The 27,320-nt window shown below is 41.1% G+C and overlaps 2 protein-coding genes across 4 annotated transcripts; one reads left to right on the top strand and one right to left on the bottom strand.

The window, feature by feature from the left end:
• Positions 1–36: 36 nt before the first annotated feature.
• On the bottom strand, positions 37–17,593 carry VPS37A (VPS37A subunit of ESCRT-I). The gene is made up of 12 exons (XM_053458840.1): positions 16,930–17,593; positions 9,774–9,848; positions 9,352–9,466; positions 9,117–9,217; positions 5,793–5,988; positions 5,609–5,679; positions 4,459–4,586; positions 3,412–3,470; positions 3,257–3,325; positions 2,861–3,004; positions 2,446–2,526; positions 37–313 (listed from the first exon to the last, which is right to left on the bottom strand). The coding sequence occupies exons 1-11, from the start codon at positions 17,037–17,039 to the stop codon at positions 2,446–2,448; spliced, it is 1,149 nt and encodes a 382-aa protein (XP_053314815.1). The 5' UTR covers positions 17,040–17,593; the 3' UTR covers positions 37–313.
• A 124-nt stretch (positions 17,594–17,717) lies between these two features.
• Positions 17,718–26,537, top strand: CNOT7 (CCR4-NOT transcription complex subunit 7). 3 transcript variants are annotated; one of them, XM_053458864.1, is made up of 7 exons: positions 17,718–17,859; positions 19,126–19,340; positions 20,616–20,809; positions 21,847–22,008; positions 24,769–24,913; positions 25,370–25,480; positions 26,224–26,537. In XM_053458864.1, the coding sequence occupies exons 2-7, from the start codon at positions 19,224–19,226 to the stop codon at positions 26,350–26,352; spliced, it is 858 nt and encodes a 285-aa protein (XP_053314839.1). In that variant the 5' UTR covers positions 17,718–17,859; positions 19,126–19,223; the 3' UTR covers positions 26,353–26,537. The 3 variants fall into 3 exon arrangements, with proteins under 3 accessions (XP_053314839.1, XP_053314857.1, XP_053314848.1); XM_053458882.1 differs by lacking the exon at positions 17,718–17,859 and having other exon boundaries at positions 19,184–19,317; XM_053458873.1 differs by lacking the exon at positions 17,718–17,859 and having other exon boundaries at positions 19,184–19,321.
• The last annotated feature ends 783 nt before the right edge of the window (positions 26,538–27,320 follow it).

The raw sequence follows: 27,320 nt of genomic DNA, 5'->3' as shown, positions 1-27,320 counted from the left end.
TACACCTTTTTATGTACTTCAAGAAAGACAACAAGGTTCTCTGCCATTAAATAGATATTTAATATAAATCATTGCAATGGGTTACAGAAAATAAAAATATTAGAAGTAATTACAATGGATGCAGTCTTAAGTCAAAGATGTCTTGTAGTGAACATGTAGCAAATGACAGGTTAAGTCGTACAAAAAACGATTCTACCCACATAATATAATTCAGTCAAGTAGATCAAACATTTTCTCCAGTTTCAAATCAGAAATACAAAATGTGCTTTCTCAGACTCAATCAATAGCGTTTCCTGGGAAATGTTCAAATCATCTGGAAGAGAAACAAGCATTAAATTAAGGGTTTTTAAGTATTTACAATAAGCAGTGTTACAGAAATGTAAAAGCATAACTGTATTGAGCACAGCATTATATAATGGCCATTCAATACACCAACACACACAGCTAATCCTTCTGCACCAACCATAAAACAAATAGCAGGGAATCCTATGGAAAACTGATGACCTGGATTTCAAACACTATTCGAAACAGAATGTTAAAAGGAATGGAGGTAATCGTGCTAAGAACGTGTCTGGCTGCACAAAGCCTTTTTGGGGACAACCTCCACGAAGATTAACACTTTCACCTCCGCTGTTCACCTGCATTGTAAGTGCCTCCTAATCATGCTCCAAACATTACCTTGGTACGGTGACTGAATGCATGGATGCCTGCAGTTGCTTGACAAAAGGAGAATATAACGCACTCCCACTCTCAGCACTCACAAGGTTTCTAAAGTCCTTGGAATCTAATGAATAGATGTCTTTAAATATAACTTTCTCTAAATAAAATCTTTTACTCAAGGGTTATACACAACAAAGTCAATTAAGTAATTAAACTGATTTCATCTACATATAAGATAAGCCAGGGGTTGACAAGTTTGGTTTGGATCTAGGAGCCAGCCCAAAAATTTAGGAGCCAACTTTTTCTTTTCCCCAAGCGTGTTTTATTTTCATATATTACTCCCTGGTCTACTGTTAATGGATGTTTGTTGGGGCATTAAAATATAAAATATACCTTTCATCAGTGCTGCAACACTTTGTATGGCACTGCAGTTAACCCCTTCACGACAAGAGGTATTTTACACCATAAAGACTCAAGCTTCTATGTTTAACCATTACACACACCATGCAGTAACAGACACACACATGCTCATGTCTTATACACCAACAAACAAAAACATTCTACACTCATGTACACACCTGCTAACACCACACGCTAATACACACGCTATATTCTGACCTATATAAAAATACACAATACAACACTATGCACATTGAATCTGGCATTACAATACAGTGGACATACTGACTCTGGCACTATCCATATGCACATATACATGCTGGTACTACAGTATACACATGTACAATCACAGACTGACTCTAGCACTATACATACACATTATATATATATATATATATATATATATATATATATATATATATATATATATATATATATATATACTACCCCCCCTACACACACACACACCATTGCTGACACCCTATGCTTTCCTGTGACATCCTATAGCTTGGATGGCCAGCTAGAAAGCCACTGATAACATAGTTTGTTATGTCTAGGCATTTAGAGCAATACTCACAATGTTGTGAGACAGGGTTATATTTTGAGGAAGGAAACTCCTTCTAAATGAAGATGCGTCACATGCATAAAACGTTACCTATACATTCTGCTAGACTTTTAGCGCTGGCTGACAGCATAGAGAAAAGGACCGTGGTCAAGCACGCACCCAAACTTCCATTTACATTGTGTGCACCATCCATGCCCACACAGCTTTGGAGCTCTGCCATACACACGCACAGAAATGATGAATAGACTTCCCAGAGACCAAATCTAAACTTTGGTTTTGTGCTGGAGATTGCTCCACCTATCCAAGTAGGGCAAGAAATTAAAAAATCCCCTGGGACCTCTCCCTTACCCTCAATGAATAACAAAGTCAAAGCTCAACACAAAAAAAAAATTATTACGCAAATGACAAGGAATATATATCCTCTGGTAAGACTTCTGTTTACATGCGGATTTGCAACCAGACTTGCTCCCCAGAGAAGAAGTAGGACTCAGAAGGCCAGTAAGTAGACAGCCCGCCCAAGAGCTGTAAAGCGCCCAAGTACCCTGCTTCAAGTACCCCCCCCACCACCACCCAGGATGCAACCAGGGCTGCACATAAGCCTCCTCCAACTTCCCAAAGTAGGACACAGAGCTCTCCAATACGCTCTATAAAACAAAAAAAACGGTGGTGGAGGGGAATAACCCAACAAGCCAGGTTATGGTGGTTTTATAATTTGCTGACTCATCTCCCCAATGAGATGGGGAAAGAGCTAATAATATTGCAGAAACCTGACATATTGCGAAGCCCAGCCTAGAATGCGTAAGGATGAAGTGATAGCATACCTATAGCGGGGCATGATATTGGCTGTGCAGGGACAGGGCTTGCTGAAGTTTCTCTTCCTTGGCTCTTCTACTGTGGCAGCTCTGCATGAGAGAGAGAGAGCGAGAACATTTTAGGCTACAAAACTTTCCAAGGATCAAATGTTTTATAACAAGGTTTGGGACAGACATGTAATGTCTATATAGAAATACAACATATAACACACATAAATGTGAAAAATACACCTGCAACCATATAGGTTTGAGATAGAAAGAGATTTAACAATTACAAGATGTGCATGGGAAGTATGGCCAAACTCGTAGGCAACTTTTCTGCTGCCCAATTAAAAACAAAAGGTTTCTTGTTACCTTTCCACTTTTTGACCAACCCATAAAGGATCAACAAAAGCAAAACCCACAAAAAGGTCCAAAAGCTCACCGTTCTCTTTTCCATGAAGATACTGAGGAAATCATCTATTTCTGTTTTCCCCTCAAGGAAGTCTTCTGCAATACCGTCAGACTCTTCTTCTGCTTCGTGAGCTGAAACCTTCAGTCTGGCCTGCAGAGCACTCAGGCTACAACTCTGCGAACGCAAAGAAAAATTTAACCTTAGCCTGCTGGAAAAAAGATCGCAGTCATACGTGTCTACATTCAATAGAAATCCAGAGGCTATATAAAAAGTGATCCTCGTGCAAAGTTTGAAAACTGGTGCTGTCACCATAGCAACCAGAATGTTCCTGGAGACAGGACCAAAACGCTTCATGAAGATGCGCTATTATTTTATCAGTTAATATTATGAATTGATATGAAACTCTCAATGAAAGTGGCATCATACCTCACTCAGCTCATGCTGCCTCTGCAGCTTCTTCTCAAACGTTGCTTTCATCTGGGTGAGAAGTTCATACTAAAAACATACAAAATAATAACAAAACATGAATCATCGATTAAAAAATAAAAGATTCTTCACGCAATAGCATCAATAATGCATACCTTTTCTAATATCGACTGTCGTTTGGATTCTAGAACGGGCTCCAGCTGCAGGTTTTTTTCTAAGATATAACAAAAGTCTTTTGGTATGAATTATATACAGATTCGGGATATCCAGCATCATTCAGTCAATGACTAGCCAGTTTCATACAATTGCAAGTTACAGTTACTCAATGCATTCAATTCTAAATGCTTGTTTTTTTCTTGTTGCTGCTGATCGTACGCTTAAACACGAGAACGGCTTTATGGATAATGCCCTTTTTCATAAGCTTAACACATTTTCTGTGCTTATGGCGGATCAAAACTGACAAAAGCCTTCCACGGTGCAGAGCACGGCAAGCAAAATAAAATATATTTAAGCCAATATGTTTATGTCTACGCTATACAGACAAGGTATGTCACTTTTTGACTCCTTAGGCATGGGCATGTGGTCTCTGTTTGCATGAACCAGTCTTGTTCCCATCCTGAACGGAGGAGATCAAAAAACAATTGAAGCAGCTGGCTTGTGTGGGAATACAAACTGGAGGGAGCTCTCCTGGGGTGATCACTAAGCTCATTGGGGACACCATGGAGCCGATTCTTGGGTTCCCTAATGCCACAGCAGAGACAGATTGGTCTAATATGGAAAAATTAGACCAATCTGTCTCAGGGAATTTTGCTTGCTGAACCCCAAATGGATAATGAAAGAGCAACCTGTGGATAGCAAGGATTACCTTATCAAAGAATCATGCAGTGTTAGGTCCTGGTATAAAACTTTTATTGAAGAAATTAAAAATCGAATACAAGATGCCAATGTTTTCATTGGTCCTGATCGATCTCCTGAAGCATTTCGTCCAAGCGGACGTAATCGTAGGTGTGTCCATGATGGCTAATATATGTCAATAACAAATATATGACTCCATGGGCACACCATTAACACACGTGGAATACTAATAAATAAAACGAAAAGATTTCCACGTGTATCAAAAAAAAAAAAAAAAAAAGCTATTATATGCAATACATTCTGGAAATATGGAAATACGATGAATCAAATGGAGCTTAAAGTCGTACTTGCAATCTCCTCTATGTTCTTCACCAGGTCTTCTTTGTCTGTGATGATCTGCTTAAACTGTGGGAGATTTACAAACTGTTCCAACAGAACATCCTCTTGTTCTATCATTTCCGAGAGTTGGGAGACGCTGTACAAGCAACAAGACAGCGGTGTAAACCCACTTGCATTACAACATATTGTGTAAAACTGCCCATACTGTTCAATATTGTGTAACTTGTCTAGTTGATATCTGGTTTAAACAGCGGGAAAGATTTTACACCAACAAAGCCGATCTGTCTTTCCTTTACATTCTCTTCTTTTTTACCGACTTTCTGTACTGAAACTAAAACGTGGTTAGGACAATTTGTTAGCCACATTTCTACTAATATTTGGGAGCACAGAAATGAAAGTATGGCAACCCAAAACTGGAAAGTCCACGTCTATTAGATTAGCCAGTTGGTGTTAGAGGCAGATATGTCACTAAAGGCTCTGTCTTCTTTTCAACAGGCATGAAAATAAACCGGTACAAAAAATTCTCTTTCATGAACTAAAATACAGTAATGTCAGTTAGCATTGGCAGAAACTTTGTTTTATCCCACTTTGTTCCAATAAACTTCATCAGTCATGTGATATTTTGGGTGACTTTCCCTGCTCCAACACCACATTGAGCTGATTCTTTACGGCGATGCTAATAAAGTCTCTCCCTCCACAGACTTTCATTAGTCAGAGTGTCTGGTTGTGTGATTAAGATGAATCACTTCTAGCGTTTATCACACAAATAATAGCTAGAACACATAGAAATACCTATATGCAGCTGTCTGTAAGCATTAATTATCCAAAAACTAGTTTTAACTTAAGTAATAAGTATTTAGTAATAACAAAGGCGGAAGCTGCCCTATAAACAGCAGGATGATCGGGCTCCTAGTTACAGAATAAAGGTTAGTAAATCACACTCCAGGCGTTAACCTTTATGATGGAATTTAAAGGGTGTAGATACATTGAAACACCCTGTCATTATGAGCTAGTGACAGCCTTTGGCGGTGTCATCCGTTTCTATTGTGCTGTCAGGAAGATCACACAGAAAACATTTAAAATAATAATGTACATTAAATGTGCTGTTATGATTAAAACATGAAAAGGAAAGCTTTCCAGAAGTAGCATAGGAGTTACCTTAACGCCATGAGTTCAGGGAACGTCTCAGGGATATCAGGCATCTTGTATGTAAAACCATTCAATCCCACCTAGACAGAAACACATGAGCAGAATCAAACTGACCGTCATACCAAAGATATATATCACACACACACACGGTGCACTGATATACAAATCTCTTCAGGTAACTTTAAGAACTTACTTCTGAAGTAGGGACCGGTAGAGGCAGGTCTGTAATTAAGCCGCAGGAAGGAGCAGCGGCTTTGGCAGCGTTGTAGTTTGCAGGAACAGGTTCAGGAACAGGGCCTGATCTATTTGTTTCTTGCGCGGGGTAAGTAGGGAGAAACGGAAACCCCGAATGAGCGTAAGAAGACAGTCCTGATGGATTGCCGTACAAGCTAAAAAAAAACAAACATGAAAACCAATCTCAATTACCGCTAATGCCATTAACTACACACCGACTGGAGAAACATTCATCGTGTATCGTCATTGATTTCATTAGAAGCACCATATTCCACAGCGCTGAACACTGGGAATACTGGCTTTGGAAACTATTAATACTAGTCTTAAATTAATAATAGGGGAACACAATGTTCCCACTACAATGTTTGGACCCATAAAAGTAAGTGGATATTAGATTTTTTTTTTGCAAATGAAAGATGCAATTGGCATCGGCTGCTTTTCAGATTTTTCACCGCTCAGAGACTATGGATATATAGATGAATAAAAACTATCCCAAACTTTTTTCCCCCTCATTTTCTTCAGATCCTACTGTAGAAACACTACACTGACCTTTAGATCAGGGGGTCAGGAATGGTCTCCCTTCTAATCTACAAGATTTCCCTCAGGCTGCCCCCATATCTCTGGAATCTACTTCCACCGAACCTTCAGCATTCACCCTCCCTCCCAACATTCAAGAAACATCTAAAAACATCTAAAAAGCCGCACCATCTTAGCTGCTGGAACCTCCTTGTCATTGATACAACTGCCACACTACCTCTCACCCGTCTCTGTGCCTTATGTTTGTCACCCCATTCCCTCTAGATTGTAAGCTTGTGAGCCGGGCTCTCTCCACCTAATGTATCGGTTTGTCTTAGTCTGTCAATTCTCGTCTTGTCAGACCCCTTGAATATATGTATTGTATTAAGCGCTGCATAAATAGCCAGCGCTATATAAATAAAAGATAATAATAATACTTATAAATTTGACCAGTTCCACGGGGAGACTTGCCTGTATCTTGGATAATGTGGGTTTACCTTTTGGTAACTTGGCATCGGTTGACAGGTTTTTTAGAACATTGTTACATTTGCAGAGCGTAAGCCTCACTAAGAGTTAAAGCACATCGGGGGAGCCAGATATTAGCCACAGAAATGACTAGTCTACCTCTGCTGCAAGGTCAACAATGATCACCTTTTGCCTCTCATATATATATGTATAGGCATAATGAGATTTATTATCAAACGGGAAGACGACACAGAAGTCTTGGGATCAATTTGTAACTATTCAACTATTTCTATTCCGCTTTCACTTATCAATAGTAAATAGAAGATCTAAAATACCTAATTCCAAATAAATATTCTTATGCCCTCTAAGCTATGTTTGGCCAGATTTTGGAAAATGCCTATATGACCAAACTGGAACAGAGTAAAAATACAAAGTGATTATCAATACTTCTACTATAAGAAGACATTTGGAAATAGAAATCTGGGACATGAAAATATTTATCGGATTAGTGGAGTTTATGTACTAGTTCTCTGTCCTTCTTCCCAAATAAAGACATCATTTATAGTTTAGATAGACTTTGTTCGATCTCCGGGGGTGAGAATGCGAGTACGAGTGTGTGTCTAGGTTTGGGTAGCCAGGTCTTTTTTCTCTTTCTGCTCCTACATGTAACAATAAGAAGTCTATAAACCTGTATGCTTTTATGATGTTTATTAATGTATGTTTTATTTTTGCAACAATCTTTGAAAACTCTATAAGAATGGAAAAGAAATTAAAAAATTCAATTTATAAGAAAAAAGCAGGTTCATGTGCTGCCGCACTGCACAGACAGGTACACAAGTTTAACACAGAGTTACCTTTCAATCCCATCAGATTACAGAATACCTAAACCGCAGATAAGGTTATCGACAGGCTAAGTAAGGATGAAATGCAGTTTCCTACTCTGCAGGGGCCAAAGGGATTAGCATCAATCCTCAGTTCCTAGTGGAACTACTATTTAAAAGCAGGATATAAATAGCGACAGAAAATGCCTCTGAATAATCATAAGAGTTCACAGTCTGGTTATCATTGATAAATACATGATATAGCATCATCATATTCTGCAGAGCTGACACGGGTAACCAGGACATAATTAGCGGACCTTTTAATAATTTGGATTTACAGACACAAAAAGGTAAGCATATTACAGCATATAAAAGCGCCCCCCCAACATCTCAGGTGCCAACTCAGGGAGGATGAGGCAGGAAGGGTCATGGTCAGCGGCCGCACAGGAGCTGCAACATACCTCTGCTGATTCCACGGGCTGGTCAGGGAAGATCCGAGGATCTCCCCACCTCGCCCATGATCCACATTGCCTGCAAAAGCTGGGATAGTGGAGCAGCTACCTGAGACAATGGATGGAAATCAGGAATGTCCTGCAAAATCCAGGACTGTTGTGAGGTATGCAAATGCATTTCATGTCCCATATTGTGACTTGTGTAAGACTTCATACCTAAAGTGAACCAGACAGAAGCCACAGTCAGGCTCTGTGACGACAATAAGCTGGGGAAAAGATATTACAAGTGTGTGTGTGTGTGGGGGGGGGGGTTGGAGTAGTGAAAGTATTGTAATACAAGTCTTTCATAAGTAAAAAGTTTACTAAACTAAAAGTATCTGTTAATATCTGCTTTTTAAATGGTTGGTATTTCTCATACTCCAAAAAGTACAGTGCCTTTACAAGGAGTGAAAACTGAACACTAGTGGGGGTGTCTAGGACTAAAATACGGCCACATTTAAGAAAAACAGAAAAATACTCTCCTAAACCAACCGCCGAAATAAACATAAACATGAAGAAAATGGGGATTCTTCTGTATTTGGGTTAAAGCTCATTTGTCAGCACCAAGGCAGCCCACGCAGGATATTCTGACATATATTTAGTAAAAATACTTGCAGTGACCGGGGAGCAGCGAGCAGATGCCTTGGCTGTGTGAGCAGTATATACAGCAAACACCATATCCTAGACACAGAGAATGTTTATACGAGGAGACCGAATGCCTGAAGTCTGGGATTTATACAGCATTTTATGTTATGTACTAGCAGGATGGGGATTCGGGAAAATAGAATGCGGACAGTTCAGTAAGACAGGGTTAACAGGGGGAAGAAGATCAGAGCTAGAAGACGTCTCTCGCTCCTGGGGGTGAATCTGTGACCCTGAAGATACAGCAAGGAATCCCACGCACGCATCAAATCGGTTTAAAACAGTAAAACGTAACACTTATCCACGGAAACTGCAGTTTAAGGACAAAACATAAAAAATGTAACTTACTAAGGAAAAGAAGCAGAGGCAGGTGCCAGCGTAGGAGGGTTCTTCCAGAACTCTTCCAGCAAACTCTGTACTATTTTACCAAGGTCCGAGTGCATAGTAAACTGAAAGAGAGCAGAGAGAACGGCATTTCATTTCAAGCAACTATTCAAACTATGAGGTATAGGGATAGCCACAACAATATTACTACTACTCCAGAACACATTCAATATAATATATATATGTGAAGGTGACTTACGTTATTTACTAAAGGACATGTCACATTGATGCCCTGCTTGTCCACCAAGTGATGTCTAATTGGAGGAAAGACACTTATAAGGGGCTTCTCTTGAGGAAATTGTGGAGGAAGCAAACTGCAAAAAATAAATAAAAAATAAAAATTATATATATATATATATATATATATATATATATATATATATATATATATATATATATATATATATAAATAAACAAATGAACAAGCATATAACACAGCATGAGAATTTTGTTCAATGCACGACTTCTGTAACACGTTTGTAGAAATACATTTATGCGTTGAGGGGCCACAATCATTTTTGAAGCATTTTTTCGTTGCCCACATTAGTCGGTATTGGATTACTATACACGTCACATACTTAAAGTTAATCATCCATGGCCAGGAGAATGAGCGCTACTTACATGTTTATACTGACGGTAAGGTTTTTGATAGTGATAGGCAGTCTGTACTCCACATCTTTCTGAATCTCAGCAATGCTGCAAAAATAAACGAATGCTTCACTAACAATTTCAGAGTTAAACACACGGACAGTCAGATAGTTGAGCAGGTTGGGACTAGCGTTTAGCAGAACTCCTAGAAAGTTAGTTCTTAGATAAAGATCAGACGCGTAGAAAGAAAATAGACCAAAGGTTAAAAAGTCACATGATCCAGATCAACACTCTTAAACACTGACACTTATGCTTGTTTAGTTACTTTATATATATTTAATCGGCAACTATGTTGCACAAACAAGAGTTTCACAAGCAAAATAAGTCAGAGGTGACAAACAGGACGGCTAACTCACTCCAGTTCCTGCAAAGCCTGCTTGATCCAAGATGTGAAAATATGCTTGTTCTTTATTGCTATGAGCAAATAGTATGATAATACAAATGTGTCTAAATGTTTTTTGTATGTCTTTAGAGCAAGAGGTCCAAGGCTGGAGTTCCTCGGGGAGAAATACTTAATAGCATGAAAGCAACATGTCTTCTACTGTTACGACTAGACGTGGGTAGGAATGACACTGGTGGCGTGTGGAACGCCACATCAGAGAAATGTGCTGAGCTGGACTTGACTCAAACAGAAGCTCATGATGACCAAAATCCAGACCAATAGTAGACGTTTGAGTCAGCTCGGCGATATCTTGTACTCTTACTTACATCACAAACCATGACAAGTAGGGTGTTGGTTTCAAGACAGCTCACCAAGCTATAGCTACAACACATATCAGTCTACTCTTGTAGAAAGCTGGATTCTCGTAAATATATATATATATAAAACAAAATTAGCATTAGTAAATTGGTCCTATTCTACTATTGTTATTGGGAAGGGCTCAGAGCAAAAGTAATGCAGTCACATGGGCAAGTCAATTCCAAGAAGGAACAGAAAAAAAAAAAAAAAAAAAAAAAGACCTTCCAGGAAACATGAAGCTATGCTACACCACATATGTTTTATTTACAAAAAAGAGGAACGTTAAAAAACATGTATACCAAATGTTGGGAAAGGATACGGGAAGCTTGCTATAACAGTATGTCTCTGTATTCATATAGAAGTCTTCCACTGTGCCCATATCATGGGTGCGATATAAGACACATAGCACTACAGAATGTGTGTAAAATGTAATATGGAACTGTGCTGAGTTAATATATGTATTTAGGAAGGTACCTTCCCCTTCTAACCAGATGTCCAAACAGTAAGGAGCTGTGTGAAATTACTCTAAATCCTGGTATATCTTTACGTTTAGCCACACTACCTTATACATGTTTACATTGTTTGTATAGGGCGTTGATGAGTTTAGAAACCCTTTATAGTTGATTCCTATTTTTGTTATAGTTTATTGTAAACTTAAACATTATCGCAAAGTGTATAACATAGACATAGAAGTAGAAAACATACAAATGGTAGCGGTGACTGTTGGAATAAAGATTCCTGGAAGGCCAAGGTCACATATAGTTGAATATCTCCACATCCTCATATTATTGCTTATACAGTCGTGTGAAAAAAAGTACATCCTCTTTCAATTCTGTCATTTTACATGCTAGGACATAATAACAGTCATCTGTTCCTTAGCAGGTCTCAAAATTAGGTAAATACAACCTCAGATGAACACCACCGCATAGTTTTTCACACATGGCTTCTCCATTTTGGCTTTATTCTTGTTGAATAAATCATGACAGTGTATAAAATATAATGTTGTTTATCTGAGGTTCTATTTGCCCAATTTTTAGACCTGCTAAGGAACAGATGATTGTTGTTATGTCCTGATGTATTTCTGTATGTCTTTCGCCAGCAGCGAGTAAAAAAAAAAAAAAAACCAAAAAAAAACCAAAAAAAAACCAAAAAAAACCCCAGGTGAGCCAGGAAAGCCTTCATAGCAAATATCAAGACAGAGGTAGAAACTAAATGGACTCATTCATGTAACAACTTTAGATTAATAAATGAACACAAGACTTTGATCTTCTATAAACAAACATAGCATACCATTGATATAGAGGTTTAGAACCAAACAAATGTTTGTTTTTTTCCCCGCTCGGTATAACAGGGAAAGGGAGCTGTATGCGTGGGGACTGAACTGCTCCTGCTGATGGTTTTATTAACAGGCACTGTGACATTGCCATAGTACCGCAGGATACTTGTCCCAGGGGTGTCCATTAAGTAAAACCTACCCAGGACTTGGCCAGTTTGGTACACACTGGTCCTTGAAAGAAAATCATAGGGAGAACCTATCCTAAAATCAAAGCAACAAGATGGTGTTAAAATCAACAAATTTAATGTAAATGCAATAAACATTCCCTTTTCATATTGATTATTGGCTCATTTAGCATGTCTGGGAGGAACGGGTGTAGCAAGCTGGTATATTTTACGAGACCAAGCAATCAAAATAATTAACATCCTTTTGTAGTATCTGCAGTAAGCATAAAAAGCAAGAAACAAAACGATTACGCCAGGAAACACGTGAAGATGTCCAAGTGGCATTTCCTTGCGCTAAAATGGCTAAAATTAATAGAACTTTTCATGAATGAACACCCAAGCAGGGCCAAATTGGCCTTTTAAATAATCCAATAAATTATTTGTGATGTAAAGATAAAGGGTCATTGGACCCCAGGAGTGATAAAGGGCCATTGGAACCCAGGAGTGATGGGAGTGATAAAGGCCACTGTACGCCTATGAAGATACTCCATTACTCTACAATAGTCATTTACAACATTAACAACGTCTACACTGTATTTCTGACTCATTTCATGTTAATTTAATGGATGAAGTTTCACCCCACACTTTTGAATGGTAGTGTTTACACTGAGCCAGACAGTCAAATGGAACGAAACCCAAAAATCAGTCATCAAGGCGATAAAGAAGCAGACGATGACATCAGAGCCGCGGAGGACGGAGAAAGTCTGACGGGAGGTGTCGGAGCGTAAATGAAGCATATAACATCCTAGTGCTTTCAAGCCCTTATTCAGAAGTAAAACAATGGACTCTTTACTGGAAAGTCAGGTTTATTGCTGCACATTTGGCTGTAGAGGGGAAGTGTAATGAGTTACCGGAAAGCACTGCTTACTTCTGGAAACACACGAGCATGGAGGTTACACGGAACATAGAAACATAGAAAGTGACGGCAGATAAGAGCCAGAAGGCCCATCCAGTCTGCCCAACCTCTGAGTACTCTCCTTTAGTACTTGCCCTTATCCTATATCTAGCTTGGCATTATGCCTATCCCATGCTTGCTTAAATGACTTTACTGTATTAACATCTACCGCTTCCACTGGGAGGCTATTCCATGCGCCCACTACCCTTTCCGTAAAGTAATATTTTCTGATGTTACCATTAAACCTTTGCCCCTCTAGTTTATGCTTGTGTCCTCTTGTTGCGGTTTTATTTCTTCTTTTAAATAAACTTTCTTCCTTTACTTTGTTGATTCCCTTTAAGTATTTAAATATTTCTATCATATCCCCCCTGTCCCGTCTTTTTTCCAGGCTATATATGTTAAGATCCTTTAACCTGTCCTGGTAAGGTTTATCTTGTAATCCATAAACCATTTTAGTAGCCCTTCTCTGCACTTTCTCCAACATATCTATATCCTTCTGGAGATACGGTCTCCAGTACTGTACACAATACTCCAAGTGAGGTCTCACCAGTGATCTGTACAGCGGCATGAGCACTTCCCTCTTTCTACTGCTAATACCTCTCCTTATACAACCAAGCATTCTGCTAGCATTACCTGCTGCTCTACTGCATTGTCTACCTACCTTTAAATCCTCAGAAATAATTACCCCTAAATCCCTTTCCTCACACGTTGAGGTTAGGACAGTACCAAATAGTCTATACTCTGCCCTTGGGTTTTTATGCCCCAGGTGCATTACTTTGCATTTATCCACGTTAAATGCCAATTGCCACAGCTCTGACCATTTTTCCAGCTTACCTAGATCGTTTGCCATTTGGCTTCTTCCTCCAGGAACATCAACCCTGTTGCAAATTTTTGTGTCGTCGGCAAATAAACATACCTTTCCATCAACACCATCTGCAATATCACTAATGAAAATATTAAAGAGAACGGGTCCAAGTACAGATCCCTGAGGTATCCCACTGGTAACAAGACCTTGTTCTGAATATACGCCATTGACTACAACCCTCTGTTTTCTGTCACTCAGCCACTCCTTAATCCATTCAACAACATTGGGATCTAAACCCAGAGATTGCAGTTTATTTATAAGTCTTCTATGTGGGACAGTGTCAAAGGCCTTAATACTCAATACTCATTTATAAGCACTGAACACAGCGCATGCATGTATGAATCAGTGTCGATGATTCTAATAGTATAACACTGATATTTAGTGTAAAATTAGACATTATTGTAACTTCCTACACATTACTTTGAGAGAATTGCCCACATAGGAGCTTGTACTGGACGTCGCTGAGTGGTGTCACAACAAGATGGATTAACATATATACATGATAATAAACACTGACATCATTACAATGACACAACAGGGTTGAATTATTGAACTGTGACACGTGGTGCATGTGACAGCAAAATCCGAATTTCTTGTGAACTATCTAAACATGCGTAAACGCTGGGCCAACATGAACCTTCTTTCCCGAGGTTGTTCCTCCATAATGCATGCCTTACAAAATTTCAGGGGCCCAAACTGGACACCTTTGTGGGGTTGTGTAGCCGGAGGCAGGCCTGTCCACCTACTTTACCCAAACAGCCACTTTGCAGTGCTCAGCGTCAGAGCGCTGCGAGGTGACCCAACAAAAACGTGTCAAATTTTACCGATCCATGGGGGAATCAGAGGATCCCCACTGCCAGAAAAAGCAAAATAATGGGTGAGCTTGGCAGGGCAATAGCTGCAAATCAGGACTGCCCTGCAGAAAATGAGATGGTTGGGAGGTATGATATGTAAATTAAACTGGTGGGAGGAAACACTTTATTTCACGCCAAAGTATATATATATAAAATCCTGGGTGAGATCCACTGTCTGCTGAGGCTGGGCCGGCCCTGGGAACAAACATTCTCCCTTTGAGGCTGTTTGGGGATTGGAAGTCTGTGCCGGCTGGCAGAGCGACGGCAGCTCCTCCACCCGCTGTATCCTGCTTCTGCTTTCAGGACTAGGACATGAGAGGGCCACAGCAACCCGCGACAGCCCAGGGGCCGAGAAGAGCAGCGCAGAACGTGCCTTACAGGAAGGGACACCGCAGAACCTGTGTTACATCAATAGCTGCCGCTTTACTCGCCAAGACAAGTTACTTCAGAGAATTAGACCAGAAAAAAAAACAAGAGCGAACTTCTAGGAAACAAGGAAGCCGGCAGCGCCTGTATCAGCGTATATCCGCTTTTCTTCTAGAATATTCCACCGCACTGCATTACACGGCTTCTCCTATAAGGAGGGACAGAATGCAGAGCGTGAAGTCCAAAGGTTACAGCGACAAAAAACAGGGACGCAGCATCACGGCTTTAACCCTTCCAGCACCAAAGGCATTCATACCGGGACGAAACCAATGTCTCGTTTATACAGTTATGTGAAGGCTTTCCTACCGATCCCCGTAAGAAATAATCCCAGCCTTCACGGCTCTCCTCAGGAATAGGAAAATAACTCGGAACCGCCACGGGACAAGCAACTTTAATCTCACTGTACATAAGCATGTCATTTCTGTAATGTTATATTATATACTACTCGTTATTTCCCGTCTACGCTTTGTACAGCGCTGCGGAACATGATGGCGCTATATAAAACAAGAAATAATAATTTGGCCCATCTAGTCTGCCCATTTTCCCCCCACGGTATGAACATTCAGACTTTAATCTGTCCCCGACCCTGTGTCAGATTCAGGATAGCCATAGTCTATACCACGCAAGTTTAAAGACCGCCCACCGTCTCCATCTCTACCACTTCGGATGGCAGATAAATGGATCGGCCTAACAGCAGAAGTGGTAGAGCAAATGTAAACCTGCATGGAACAGTCATGAAGCGATCCCGGATCCAAGACAAAAACCAAGGAAGGATTCATGTCTGATTCTTTATAAAAGAAAAACGCGCAGCCTAGATGGAGCGAACGGCTTTTATCTGCCGTCAGATGCTGCTTCTATGTTCTTTCTAATCAGAAACATTGAACACGTAACGCGAACACATCAAGAAAGCTCAGATATAAACAGCCGAAGCCGTCACACGATTAGCCATGAGAAGCAGGTCAAAGCGTAAAAAGAGCTGAAAATATAATGTTTGGGAGATGAAAGGTTAACGTCATTCATCGGATATCATGTGATTTGCACGCAGGAGGAAAGCAATGAAATAACATTGAGAAGTAAGGGGTTTGGGGGCAGGGATTTTATTGAATATTTATTATACTTGTAGAGGTAGAGCTAAGGGGCACTTTTTTAATAGTAATAAAAAAAGCAACTAATTTTACACGATTTTCTTTTATTGTTTGTTTTTGCGATGTTCCCAGTGCAGTTCGGCTCGAGATCCTTAGGAGGACCTCGCATATGGTTTTTTGATGTCATGATGACATCACTGGGCTCCCAATCAACTTTAGATCCATACAGGTACACTGCCTAAGCTTGGGGGGAGGGGGGCACGCCATGGTTTTGTTGTTGTTTACTCTTCAGGCATGACGGAAGCGTCCATGAGCGCAGGTTTTGCCATTAGATGGGAATTGCCCGGCATCATGGGACAGACGGCAGCTACCACAACATTTCTGCAACTGTCTATAACTTGTACTTTATTGTATCTGCCCGGAATTATTTAGCATAAAGTAACACACCATGTAAAACGCAATAAACAATCAAAAAAGGGCTCATCTACAGATCACTGGACCCGATCAACCCAAGCAGTCCTCTCCCCCTTAACCACTGACTGGATTGTAAGCTCACATGAACAGGACCGTCTTCTCCTTCTCAACATTATTCCCCTGATTGCAACTGTGCTACGGCATCTGCTGGCGCTATATAAATAAATGTAATATAATCTCGGGATTAATGCTTCAGAGGAGAGCTCCGGACCCCATCCTGCGGAAAGGGCATGTGGCGGGAGGCATACAGGAGTTAGGTGACCGGTATGGGGGGGGCACCGGGTTACTCACCTGCTGTGACAGGCTTTGAGGGACTCGATCTGCCTCTGCTTCTGTTGCTGCAGACTGGTTAAAGGCGGCAGAGGTCTGGAGCCTTTGGATGAAGAGAAGAGCCAGCTCATCCTAATCTCTGCTCGCTGCTCCGCGGCACTACAGGCTGACGAGGTGCTGCTTGTGTCGGGTCTGACAGGGGGAGGAGGGAGGAGAGCAGATTAGCCGGTGCTGCCGTCTTTCACGTTCACAGGGGATCAGGGTCATTGGCACATCAGCACTCGAGTGCCCCAGGATACCCACTTCCGCTGGAGGCAATAAGGAGGATCAGCCCCCCACAGGGGTAATATTTAATACCAAGGAAGAGGGTCAGGTCACAGCGTGAAGCAAGGCCGGTATTATCTGCTGTCCAGGCCCAGGGCCAGCAGGCATCAGATTCGGCCTCAGAAGCCGACTCCCTCACATGCATTAGCCTTTAACTCCATGGTTTATGCGCTGCCCGGCGGCAAAGTCCGGTATAGCGGAGACCGTCTATATAATAAAGTCGCTCGCAGCCGGTAATTTATTGCACGATAAGCCCGCTTTACATGACACGGAAACACCGGTCAGTGGAATATCGGTATACGCAGTGTATACACTCTCCCAATCCCCACTTCCACTTTGTCCCTCTCTTCGGGTCGCTCTAAATGACGCAGCGTTTACGTCACCCTCACATCTGACAGCCAGCAGGTGGGATCTTCGCGCAGACACGCCCACACGTCTCTTCCCCACCCCACCCCGATGGCCCTGATGTCATCAGCGAGCGCCTCCGTAGGAGGTCACCCGATGGGCAGAATGTAGCAGCTGGGCCGGCGCGTCGCTTTGATGACGTATTGGCCTGGGATATCGTTAGTGACGCCGGACTAAAGCTGGGGGGGCCCCGAAAGATCGCGAAGGTGGACCAGGCAAGAGGTAATTATACGTCTCGACCATCGCTATGCATGCGTGCCGAGAGCGGAGTGCGGCTGCCCAACGTGCGGGATCAGCGCAATGGAGGCGGCGCTAAAACCCCTGTGTCTCCTGGGCTCATTGAGATGCCCGGTCTCATGTCAGGAGTCTTTACAACATCAGGCTTATGGAGCAATAGCTTTTCCCCGTGCGGTCGTTAATGTACGTTTAGACGTGACCGGCCAGGGATCGGAAATAAGTATTGTACTAAGTCACCTGAAACAGCAGCTATTACAGCAGTTGACGTAAAGGTGTAAAAGATGGTTACAAGCATATTGCTTGCAGTTCAGCTACCCTGTTTAGCCCACAATAGACGGCGACCTCTAAATCTGACATATGCAGATTAACCAATAGTAAGCAATTGTACATGGTTAAATAGACACTCTGGACCATGAAAAAGTCACCCGGAACGTACAGGACATGTATAAAGAAAGTTAACGCCCCCTAGAAATGCAGATCTCGTACGGCGAGAGGAAGACCACCGTGTGCGCCAGTGAAGAATGAAACCTTATTAAAAGAAGCTGCTACTCCCACGATAAATGATACGCAGCGGCTCGGGAGTTAACGTATTCTTATTCACTACCGGTTATGGCATAGGAATGGCTGCTTCCCCAAACACGCTTCCAAAAATCCAAGAAAGGGGAAAAATATAGCAAATGATAGTGTTGTGTAATAACAGCTATGTGGATATTCCTTAATAACGTACCCACAATCATAATATATTTGTACGAATGCTAAATCCAAGTTAAATTAGTTGTTCCTCAACAAAATACAACAAATGTAGAAGCCACATTGCATTTTACTGCATGAAAATCAGGTGTTCTTTAGATGTATTTCTGTCTCATTAATCTCCTCCCCATCTGCCGTTACAGAAAGTAGGGGGCATATTTAGGTATGCTTCTCTGCACATGCTAGTCAATGGGGGTAACAGGGGCCAATCACATGTATGCCACCTGAACGTGGCTTCCGTGGCACTCGTGCAATATGTTTACATAAAAATGATAACTGCCACTTTCCTGCCACTGATTGGCTTCTTCAAGCAGCCAATCAGTAACAAGTCGTCAAACAATGGAGAGGGAGGGCAGCTACAAGTCTATGTATATATGGTGGCTGTGAGGCTGTTGTCGCCCTCATAGTACTGAAATTTCCCTTTAATATGTTATGACATCACATGCTGATAGTGTGCCTGCGCCTCCATTACCTTTAAAAGCAAACGTCTCCTCTCTTCAGCTTTGCGTGTGAGTTTGAGGACCGTCGCCTATGAGATTCTTCTGTCGCCGGCTGTAACATTTTGATGCCTGCCTCTGAGGCCCTCCCCCATCCCCACTATGCCAGCTGCAACGGTGGACCACAGCCAGCGGATCTGCGAAGTCTGGGCCTTCAACCTGGATGAACAGATGAGAAGAATCCGCCAAGTTATACGCAAGTATAATTATGTTGCAATGGTATGTTTAGGGGTTTCGTTAGAACCGATTCCTTTTAAAATTAGGTTATTCTGCGTAGAGCGGAGGTTGCATTTTCTGTACATACATGTCAAAGCATCAAATAATACGTTGTTTGCTCTGCTGGGATATGTGTGTCCTACTGGTGGCAATGATTTTCCCTTTTCTTCTACGGGAGTTTTTTTAACCCCGGTTTATCATATTTTTTATAACATAAAATTTGTTACTGTGAGAAAAGTCTAATATGGGCTTTATTCTGGTGTTAAAACCAGATGTTGTAAGGGTTAATTACTTCTAGGTTAATTAGCGGTATACATCGGGGTATGTGCGAGGAGCTGTCTTGGTGCAAAATGAGAAAGGTAGCAACCAGGGCAATGAAGCGTTATTGCAAAGCAATTCATGGTCAAAGGTTCGCTCTTCTAAGTATCGCTTTGAGAAAATCAATGAAATGTGTTCAGAGCAGCCCAGAAGCAATCTGATTCTTCAAAGAATTACTTCGGTTTCATTTCTATAATAAAAGCGGCGGGGGTAACTCCCAAGACTTCCAGCTGAACGTCTACGGAGACTGATGAGGGGTCTCCATGAAACGCGTGCAATGAAATTCTAAGTCTTGGCGCTGTACACCCGGGACGTGCCTGTGATGAGTGGTGTGGAGCAGCTAGCTTAGAATAGATAGAATCTGTCGTCGGTGAACCCCAAATACTGCCTGAGAATTACATTAAAACACCCCAAAAACACTGACTTTCTGTTTAACGGCAGATTTGCTGATGTGAATACGCAGTGCTATCTGCAGTTTGCTGACATGACCTGACATTATACAACAAGCCCTGGGAGCTTCTCGTGCAGGAAGAGTTTGGCCGGCCCTGTATAATGAAGTCAGATTTCATTGAATTATGCATTGTACAGGGCCAGCCCCAGTCTTTTGTGCTGGAAAAGCATACCGGGGTTGGCTCTTCTTAATGGCAAGTGAACTGGATGTGTTATAACCACAACCCTTCTGACAGCTCTCCCTTTCATGAATTAAACCCGATTGTTACACGGTTTTGTACAGATTAAGATAAGACTTAAAGATTGTGCTGTGCACGGAGGAAATGCTTTTTATTTCTTGTACAGATAATGCACATGCTGTGTGTGTGTGTGTATGTATGTATGTATGTATATATATATTGTATGTGTGTATAAAATCCTTTTGCACTTGCTAAGTACTTGGACATATGGCATATACTGCTTTCAGAAGGTTTTTCTTATTTTTGTTTTTTTCCGTCTCTGTTTTTTCAGGACACAGAGTTTCCAGGGGTTGTTGCGAGACCAATAGGGGAATTCAGGAGCAATGCTGACTATCAATACCAACTTTTGCGCTGCAACGTAGACTTACTAAAGATCATCCAACTGGGGCTGACGTTTATGAATGAACAAGGAGAATACCCGCCGGGAACCTCAACATGGCAGTTCAATTTTAAATTTAATCTAACGTGAGTCCGGGCTTTGGGGAATTTTCAGAATGTGGAAACAAAACCGTTACTTTGGTTTTCAGTCTTTACGATACTTCTGGAGACTTAGCGTAAAATTTAGAAGAAAAAACTATGCAATAATTTTTTCCCAGAGTTTAAAATATAAAGCTATTATTTTTTTTCAATGCATAATTACACTTCGATTAAAAACAATGTCATTTCTGTGACCCTTGTGGTCTGAAAAATAGAAAAAGGCTCCAGGCACTCATGGGTTCCATCAGGCAGATTTATTGGAAGAGATGAACAACAACGTTTCGACCTCACGATGAGGTCTTTATCAAGTGCAACTCATCGTGAGGTCGAAACGTTGTTGTTCATCTCTTCCAATAAATCTGCCTGATGGAACCCATGAGTGCCTGGAGCCTTTTTCTATTTTGATTTACTGGGGAGCTGGCCCTTCCTGACACAGCTAAGCACCTGAGTTCCTGTGGGGAGTGAGTGCAGATTCCTGATTCTGGTGACTTACCTTGTGGCCTGAAGTCACAATGCTTCTACTTCACAAAAGTTTGCTCTCCCTGTCCACACGTTTTATCTGGGATCTCACGATTTATTTTAATTTTGGGCAGGAAAATATATATTGCAACTTTATTTGTAATTTTAAGGAGGTCTTCCCTGCCATTACATTATTTTTGGTGCCAGCGAGGACATCATTTGGTTATATATACATAGTATAGCTGACCCCCTGTATAGGAGAAAATATTCCATTATAGCCAAATTGAATTAAAATAATGCCAGTAATTTAGTTGACTCAAACCCATATTGGCTAGTAATTACTTGTAGGGGGAACCGGTTTACCTGCGCGTTGTATCCGCTAATACGCTATCGAATACATAAGTAAGATGTCGTTCTATTTGAACATTTTTGCCATTTATCTGTATTATCTCTGCTGCTGTTTCCACAAAGAAAATGCATTTTTCTAGAATAGCAATGTTGTTATGCGCAAAAAGAAAAGCCTTTATTATTAACCATTTGATTTCTCGTTCCTCCTCCTATGTAAGGGAAGACATGTACGCGCAGGATTCTATAGAGCTGCTCACAACCTCTGGGATCCAGTTTAAGAAGCATGAAGATGAAGGCATCGAAACGCAGTACTTTGCGGAGTTGTTTATGACCTCAGGAGTAGTGCTGTGTGAAGGCGTCAAGTGGCTCTCTTTTCATAGGTGTGTATTGTAGATTTTTGGGGCTTGTTGGGTTGAGGTAACTCTGTCTGCGTCTCATCAGGATTGGCCCATCCTAATCTGCTTTCATTATTATGTGGTTTTCAATTATTATTATTTTATTGGTCTGCTTTTTACTCTCTTGATTTGCTTAGAACAAGTGTCTGTACTGTACTTTCCCGTATAACTTCTACTCAAAGGGTGTTTTAGTATTCCCTAACATGTTTAACCCCTTAATGACAAAGCCCATACATGTACGGGCTCACAATGCATTGTTTTAATGGATTTAAGGACACCCATTGTCTTTTAAGGGTTACAAAAAAAAGTATTGCTCTATGTTTGAAGCATGACTTTTTAGTTTTTTTTTTATGATAAGTGTTTTTAAATGCCATATTAACAAAATTATTCAACAACTTGCCTTAGGTTTTATCAGTACTTCATTTTTGTTCTGAAACCTTAGGCGTTTAAAACATTACTGTAAAACTCCTGTCATCTTCTGTGGACTTGAGTCCGAGTCACGCTCGGGTAAAACCGCCTTCTTTTCCATTGTTTTTGGTGAGTCTAGCCCAGCTTGTATGGGGTTTTATGAGCTGAGTCTGTGGTCTGATTTAGCCCAGCTCAGATCGAGCAATGGCTGGCTGGTCCTTCATGTGTGAAAAAACGAAACGTTGCTGCTTTCCTATTACTGGAAATACCAATAACCAAAGCTATGGTGGGTAAAGGTGATGGAAGCCCTTCCACTTAAAATTAAGGGGGTAGTAGAAGCATTATTAAACACTGATCTACAGACGCCAGACAAGCCAGAAGGCTTGTTTCTCATGGTGCTGCCACAACCGCAAGGGATTCTGGGTAGGCACATGCAAATAAGGTCAACAATGATCACCCTTTGCCTATTACTAGGACAGCATTTTTTTTTTTTATTGCCCCTCCAAATAAAAAGGTTATAGGTCAGCAGGCGTGAAACCTGTGCACTTTCATGCAAACTGTGCAGACTCATTTTGCTTTGATAGCAATCAAGAATGGCAGGGGGACAAAAGCCATGCAGCGTGAGGACAAAAGAACGCCGAGCCATGGAAACGATGCAGTCCTGAAAAACAGGATATTTCTGCTTTTCCTCTTTAGAGAAGTGAAAAACAAAAAATGGAATGTTACCATTTTATCGCATATATAATATGTAGTCCAGATTTCGAAAGCAAGTATATACCCCTTCCCATCTGATAGATCCACATGAGGGGAAGCACAATAGATTTACAGATATGCCGTTTGTGCAGTCTTATCTAAATACCGACATTATGCGCTGTGTGGAATTATTGAGTACTGATCTGTTCTGCTACAATTACTTGCGATACTTATTTGTTTCTCATGGGTTCGGAGCTGAAGCAGAACAGGACTGTGTGTTTTCAAGGTCTCTGCAGTTCTACAAACCCTAGCAGAATACTTTGCAGTTCTAAAGGTCACATGCAGAACGATACGACTTCTTTATCTGCAGCAGGCAAATGTTAATGAAAATGATCTGTTTCTGCCTCAAACGAGCTGAACACCACGATGTTCATCTATTTATTAAGGCCCATGTTTTGGTTTGTAAGAAGCTCCAGAACCTGGGACAGCCCCGATCAGTAGAAGTCACCTCTGTAGTGTTCACTCCGTGCGGTTTCTCCTCCACGTGCTTGGTCTTGTCAGTTCCGTCTCGCCTGATTGAGTGGATTATCACAGATTACAAAACCAAAAGTCTGTAATCCTGTTTACACCTGTTCAGCCGTACCGCACGACTGCAAATTCTACGTGACCTCCTGCTGTTTATTGTGATGTCCTAAACCCTGCTGCTAGGCTTATCTTTCTTGCACGTCGCTCCTCTTCTGCTTCCCCACTCTGTGAAATCCTGGTACTAACATATAAGGCCCTCCATAACACGGCTCCTCTATACATTTCTGCCCTCATAAGCAAATACTCTCCGACTCAATCCTTACGTTCTTCCCATGGGCTAAGGCTCTCCTCCTCACTTATCACCCCTTCCATTTCCCATCTACAAGATTTCCCTCGTGCTGCCCCATATCTCTGGAATCTACTCCCAAGGAACCTTCACCGTTCACCCTCCCTCCTGACATTCACGAAACATCTCAAAACTCACTTCTTCAGAGAAGCTGCATCATTTTAGCTGCTAGAACCTCCTTGTCATTGATACGACCATCACACTACCTCTCACCCTTTCTCTGTGCCTTATGTTTGTCACCCCATTCCCTCAAGATTGTAAGCTTGTGAGCCGGGCTCTCTCCCCCTAATGTATCGTCTTAGTCTGTCAATTCTCGTCTTGTCAGACCCCTTGAGTATATGTATTGTAAGAAGCGCTGCGTAAATTGTTGGCGCTATATAAATAAAATATAATAATAATGATGATGTTGGCAGTAACAGTGTCAGTGTGGGAAAAGATGAGACCTGGAAACTAATATTCTCTTTCTGACATCTTCATAGCCATACAAAAGTTAAAAATAAAATCTGTTTCAAGACTAATTACAAGACCCCCCCCCCCTTCCTGGGTGTTCTTATATCCAGGATCTCTACTATAGACCAAAACTTGAACCAGCAAGGAAGAAATTAAAGTGTCACCAAACCATGATAACATGTAATTCCAGCATCTAGGATCCCAGATTGCACCCACTTAGATATACAGATCATGGGCCAGGTGACTTCTGTGACTAGTCTGAATTTACCCCGTTGTGTGTTACTTGCTGGATGTTAATACTTACTGTATTGTTTCTGTTGCAGTGGTTATGACTTTGGTTATCTAATAAAGATACTGACCAATTCAAACCTGCCAGAGGTAGAGCTTGACTTCTTTGAAATCCTGCGGCTTTTTTTCCCTGTGATTTATGATGTCAAATATCTTATGAAAAGCTGTAAAAACCTAAAGGTAGGTTATTAATGAGTTAATATAATTCAAGTGACTTTACAGAGCAGGTCTTAGTGGAAGGGAGAGAGAATCAGACAGCGGGAGTAATGTTGGAGTCTACTCAGTGTCTCCTGTCCTTGGCCCCAAAAAATGCCAGCCAGATGGACTGCCATCTCTATTAGGTTCTTGCCATTTTATTGTTCTAGATATTAAATACCGTATCCTCCTTTTAGGTAAATCAAGTCGGTATTTTATATTTGCTTTACAGAGTGTTTATCAACTGCATATTAATGCAATGTTACATTCGTTATTAATGCTATACCTGCAGCGCAGGAACCCTTGTGTTTTATTGTGTTGTTCTGTCTCCAATCCTGCTGTTTTTTGTGTGCAGTGAGGATTGGGTAATTATACTATTATCTCTCTCTCTATCTCTCTCTATAGCTTTTATTGTAACAATTCAATATGTTCTGTCATCAGGGAGGGCTGCAAGAAGTGGCAGAACAGCTGGAACTGGAGCGGATAGGACCTCAGCATCAAGCTGGCTCGGACTCGCTACTGACTGGAATGGCTTTCTTCAAAATGAGAGAAGTATGACATGACCCAAGTAGTTGATATCCAGTGAAAGGCATAGCACACAAACACTAAAACTCCATGGGAAATTTGTCAGAGCCCCAGACTGTTCACAAACCTCACAGAAGATGTAGGTTTTGCATGTCAGAATGAATTCTAGGTAGAGCTTTGCTAGTTGACATTTTCTCCGTTATTCCTTTCTACCTGGAACAATGTGCCCTAAAAGAAAACCTTATAAAGCAAGCGTTTTCATTTTTACTTGTTCACATTAATTTTTAAGGCACAGAGGACAAATGTGAATGTCCAGGACACTTGTTTATGCTTGTCTTTTATTTATCAGTAGGATCGGAGGGGACAGGGTGTCTCATTACATGTGTATCATATATGAATGCCACACTAGATGCTGGTAGGTTACAGCCCTCAGAGAAACGAGGCTGCGATGAGAAAACCATATGCTCAACCAAGTTCTTCTCAAGCTTAGACTGGATTCAGTTGCAGCTTTGTGAGCCAGTTCTTGGTCATAATTTGTGTCTACCAACCTGGAGAAGTTTGTTGTGCCTGAGATTATTTGACTTATGGCTACTTAGGGATAGTAAATAGATATTTCTGCCAGTTGTGCGTGCATGCATACATACATACATACATACATACATACATACCTGTTTTATTATCAAAGCTCTTATTTGTGGCTATACAGTTCTGTTTTACTCTTTGAACAGTTGCCACGTGTTGTATATATTCTTTTTCTTACCTTTCTTTAGATGTTTTTTGAAGATCACATAGACGATGCTAAATACTGTGGCCATCTATATGGTTTAGGATCCGGCTCGTCTTATGTACAGAATGGGACAGGGAATGCATACGAAGAGGAAGCCAACAAGCAATCGTAACATCCAGAGGAACAATAAGCACTTTTTTCATTGCCAAGCTACTTTGTACATGTTTTATCTCCGGTTGAATTGCTCGGACATCCACAATACTGCTTTTCGGCACTCACTGCCTTCATCCAAACATGGAATTGTCTGGCCTTTACCTAAATCTGTGTCACGGTATTCTGTTTGCCTTACATAACTCTCATCCAACACTCTCGCTCCCTCTAGATGCATCAGGAGATATCTCATCCTTAAGTAAGGGGTACACAGAGAAGTTGTCCGAATTTCTTCCCTTTTTCATGACTTGGCAGAACTGGTAGCAGTAAGCAACGTCAAGCCCTGTTCAGCAGGTTACAAGCGTGGACCATCAAGTTCTTTTCCGATTCACTACACAGATGCTGTGTTAACCTAGTCTTTTAATACTGATGCGTATCTCCTTCAGGCTTGAAATGTAATTTCTGTGCATCAAATGGAGTGGCACCAGTGTTTTGCCCGATGACCTCTTTAGGTACCAGAGGGTTGAATGACTCGTTGGTCATAGGTGTTCAGTTCTCTGGCTTTCAAGGATTGAATGTCTGGAGACATGTCTCCGTAACCTCCAGAACAACATTTTTACACAGTTGCTGAGACCATGACAAATCCTGAACATGGACCCTACAAAACTCCCATGTTGAACCCTTTAGTTTCCAGATTGGCCTGTGACAATTTGTTTCTCAGGCTAAAGGGATAATTTGACCTGGTAGACCATTTTCTACCATAATAAAATGCACTCCCTGATTTTGTTTATGCAGATAACCCCCATTTTTATTTTTTAAGGAATCATATTTATTCTAGGTATTTGATTTTCAGAAAAAAAATACATTGTTGAAAATACCCAGCATCTAAAGCAAAAAACAAACCCCAAAACAAACAAAAGCAAAGCCTCATTCAAAAACAGAATTATGCAAGAAAAAAAAAGACAGTATCCAAAATTTCAGCTGTACTGA

This window comes from Spea bombifrons, chromosome 1 (genome assembly GCF_027358695.1).
Source record: "Spea bombifrons isolate aSpeBom1 chromosome 1, aSpeBom1.2.pri, whole genome shotgun sequence".
Lineage (NCBI taxonomy): Eukaryota > Metazoa > Chordata > Amphibia > Anura > Pelobatidae > Spea > Spea bombifrons.
Note: the sequence above shows the minus strand (reverse complement) of the source record. Positions and strands in the feature narration are given on the sequence as shown.

Bases quoted from the DNA above. Each gene is read 5' to 3' on its own strand.
- VPS37A (XM_053458840.1), bottom strand. From the start codon at position 17,039: ATGAGCTGGCTCTTCTCTTCATCCAAAGGCTCCAGACCTCTGCCGCCT. The intron at 9,849-16,929 runs GTGAGTAACCCG...TTATTTTTGCAG, and splicing joins CTCAAAGCCTGTCACAGCAG to CATTGCTGAGATTCAGAAAG. The intron at 9,467-9,773 runs GTAAGTAGCGCT...TATTTTTTGCAG, and splicing joins CTTACCGTCAGTATAAACAT to TTTGCTTCCTCCACAATTTC.
- CNOT7 (XM_053458864.1), top strand. From the start codon at position 19,224: ATGCCAGCTGCAACGGTGGACCACAGCCAGCGGATCTGCGAAGTCTGG. The intron at 19,341-20,615 runs GTATGTTTAGGG...CTGTTTTTTCAG, and splicing joins AGTATAATTATGTTGCAATG to GACACAGAGTTTCCAGGGGT. The intron at 25,481-26,223 runs GTATGACATGAC...ACCTTTCTTTAG, and splicing joins CTTTCTTCAAAATGAGAGAA to ATGTTTTTTGAAGATCACAT.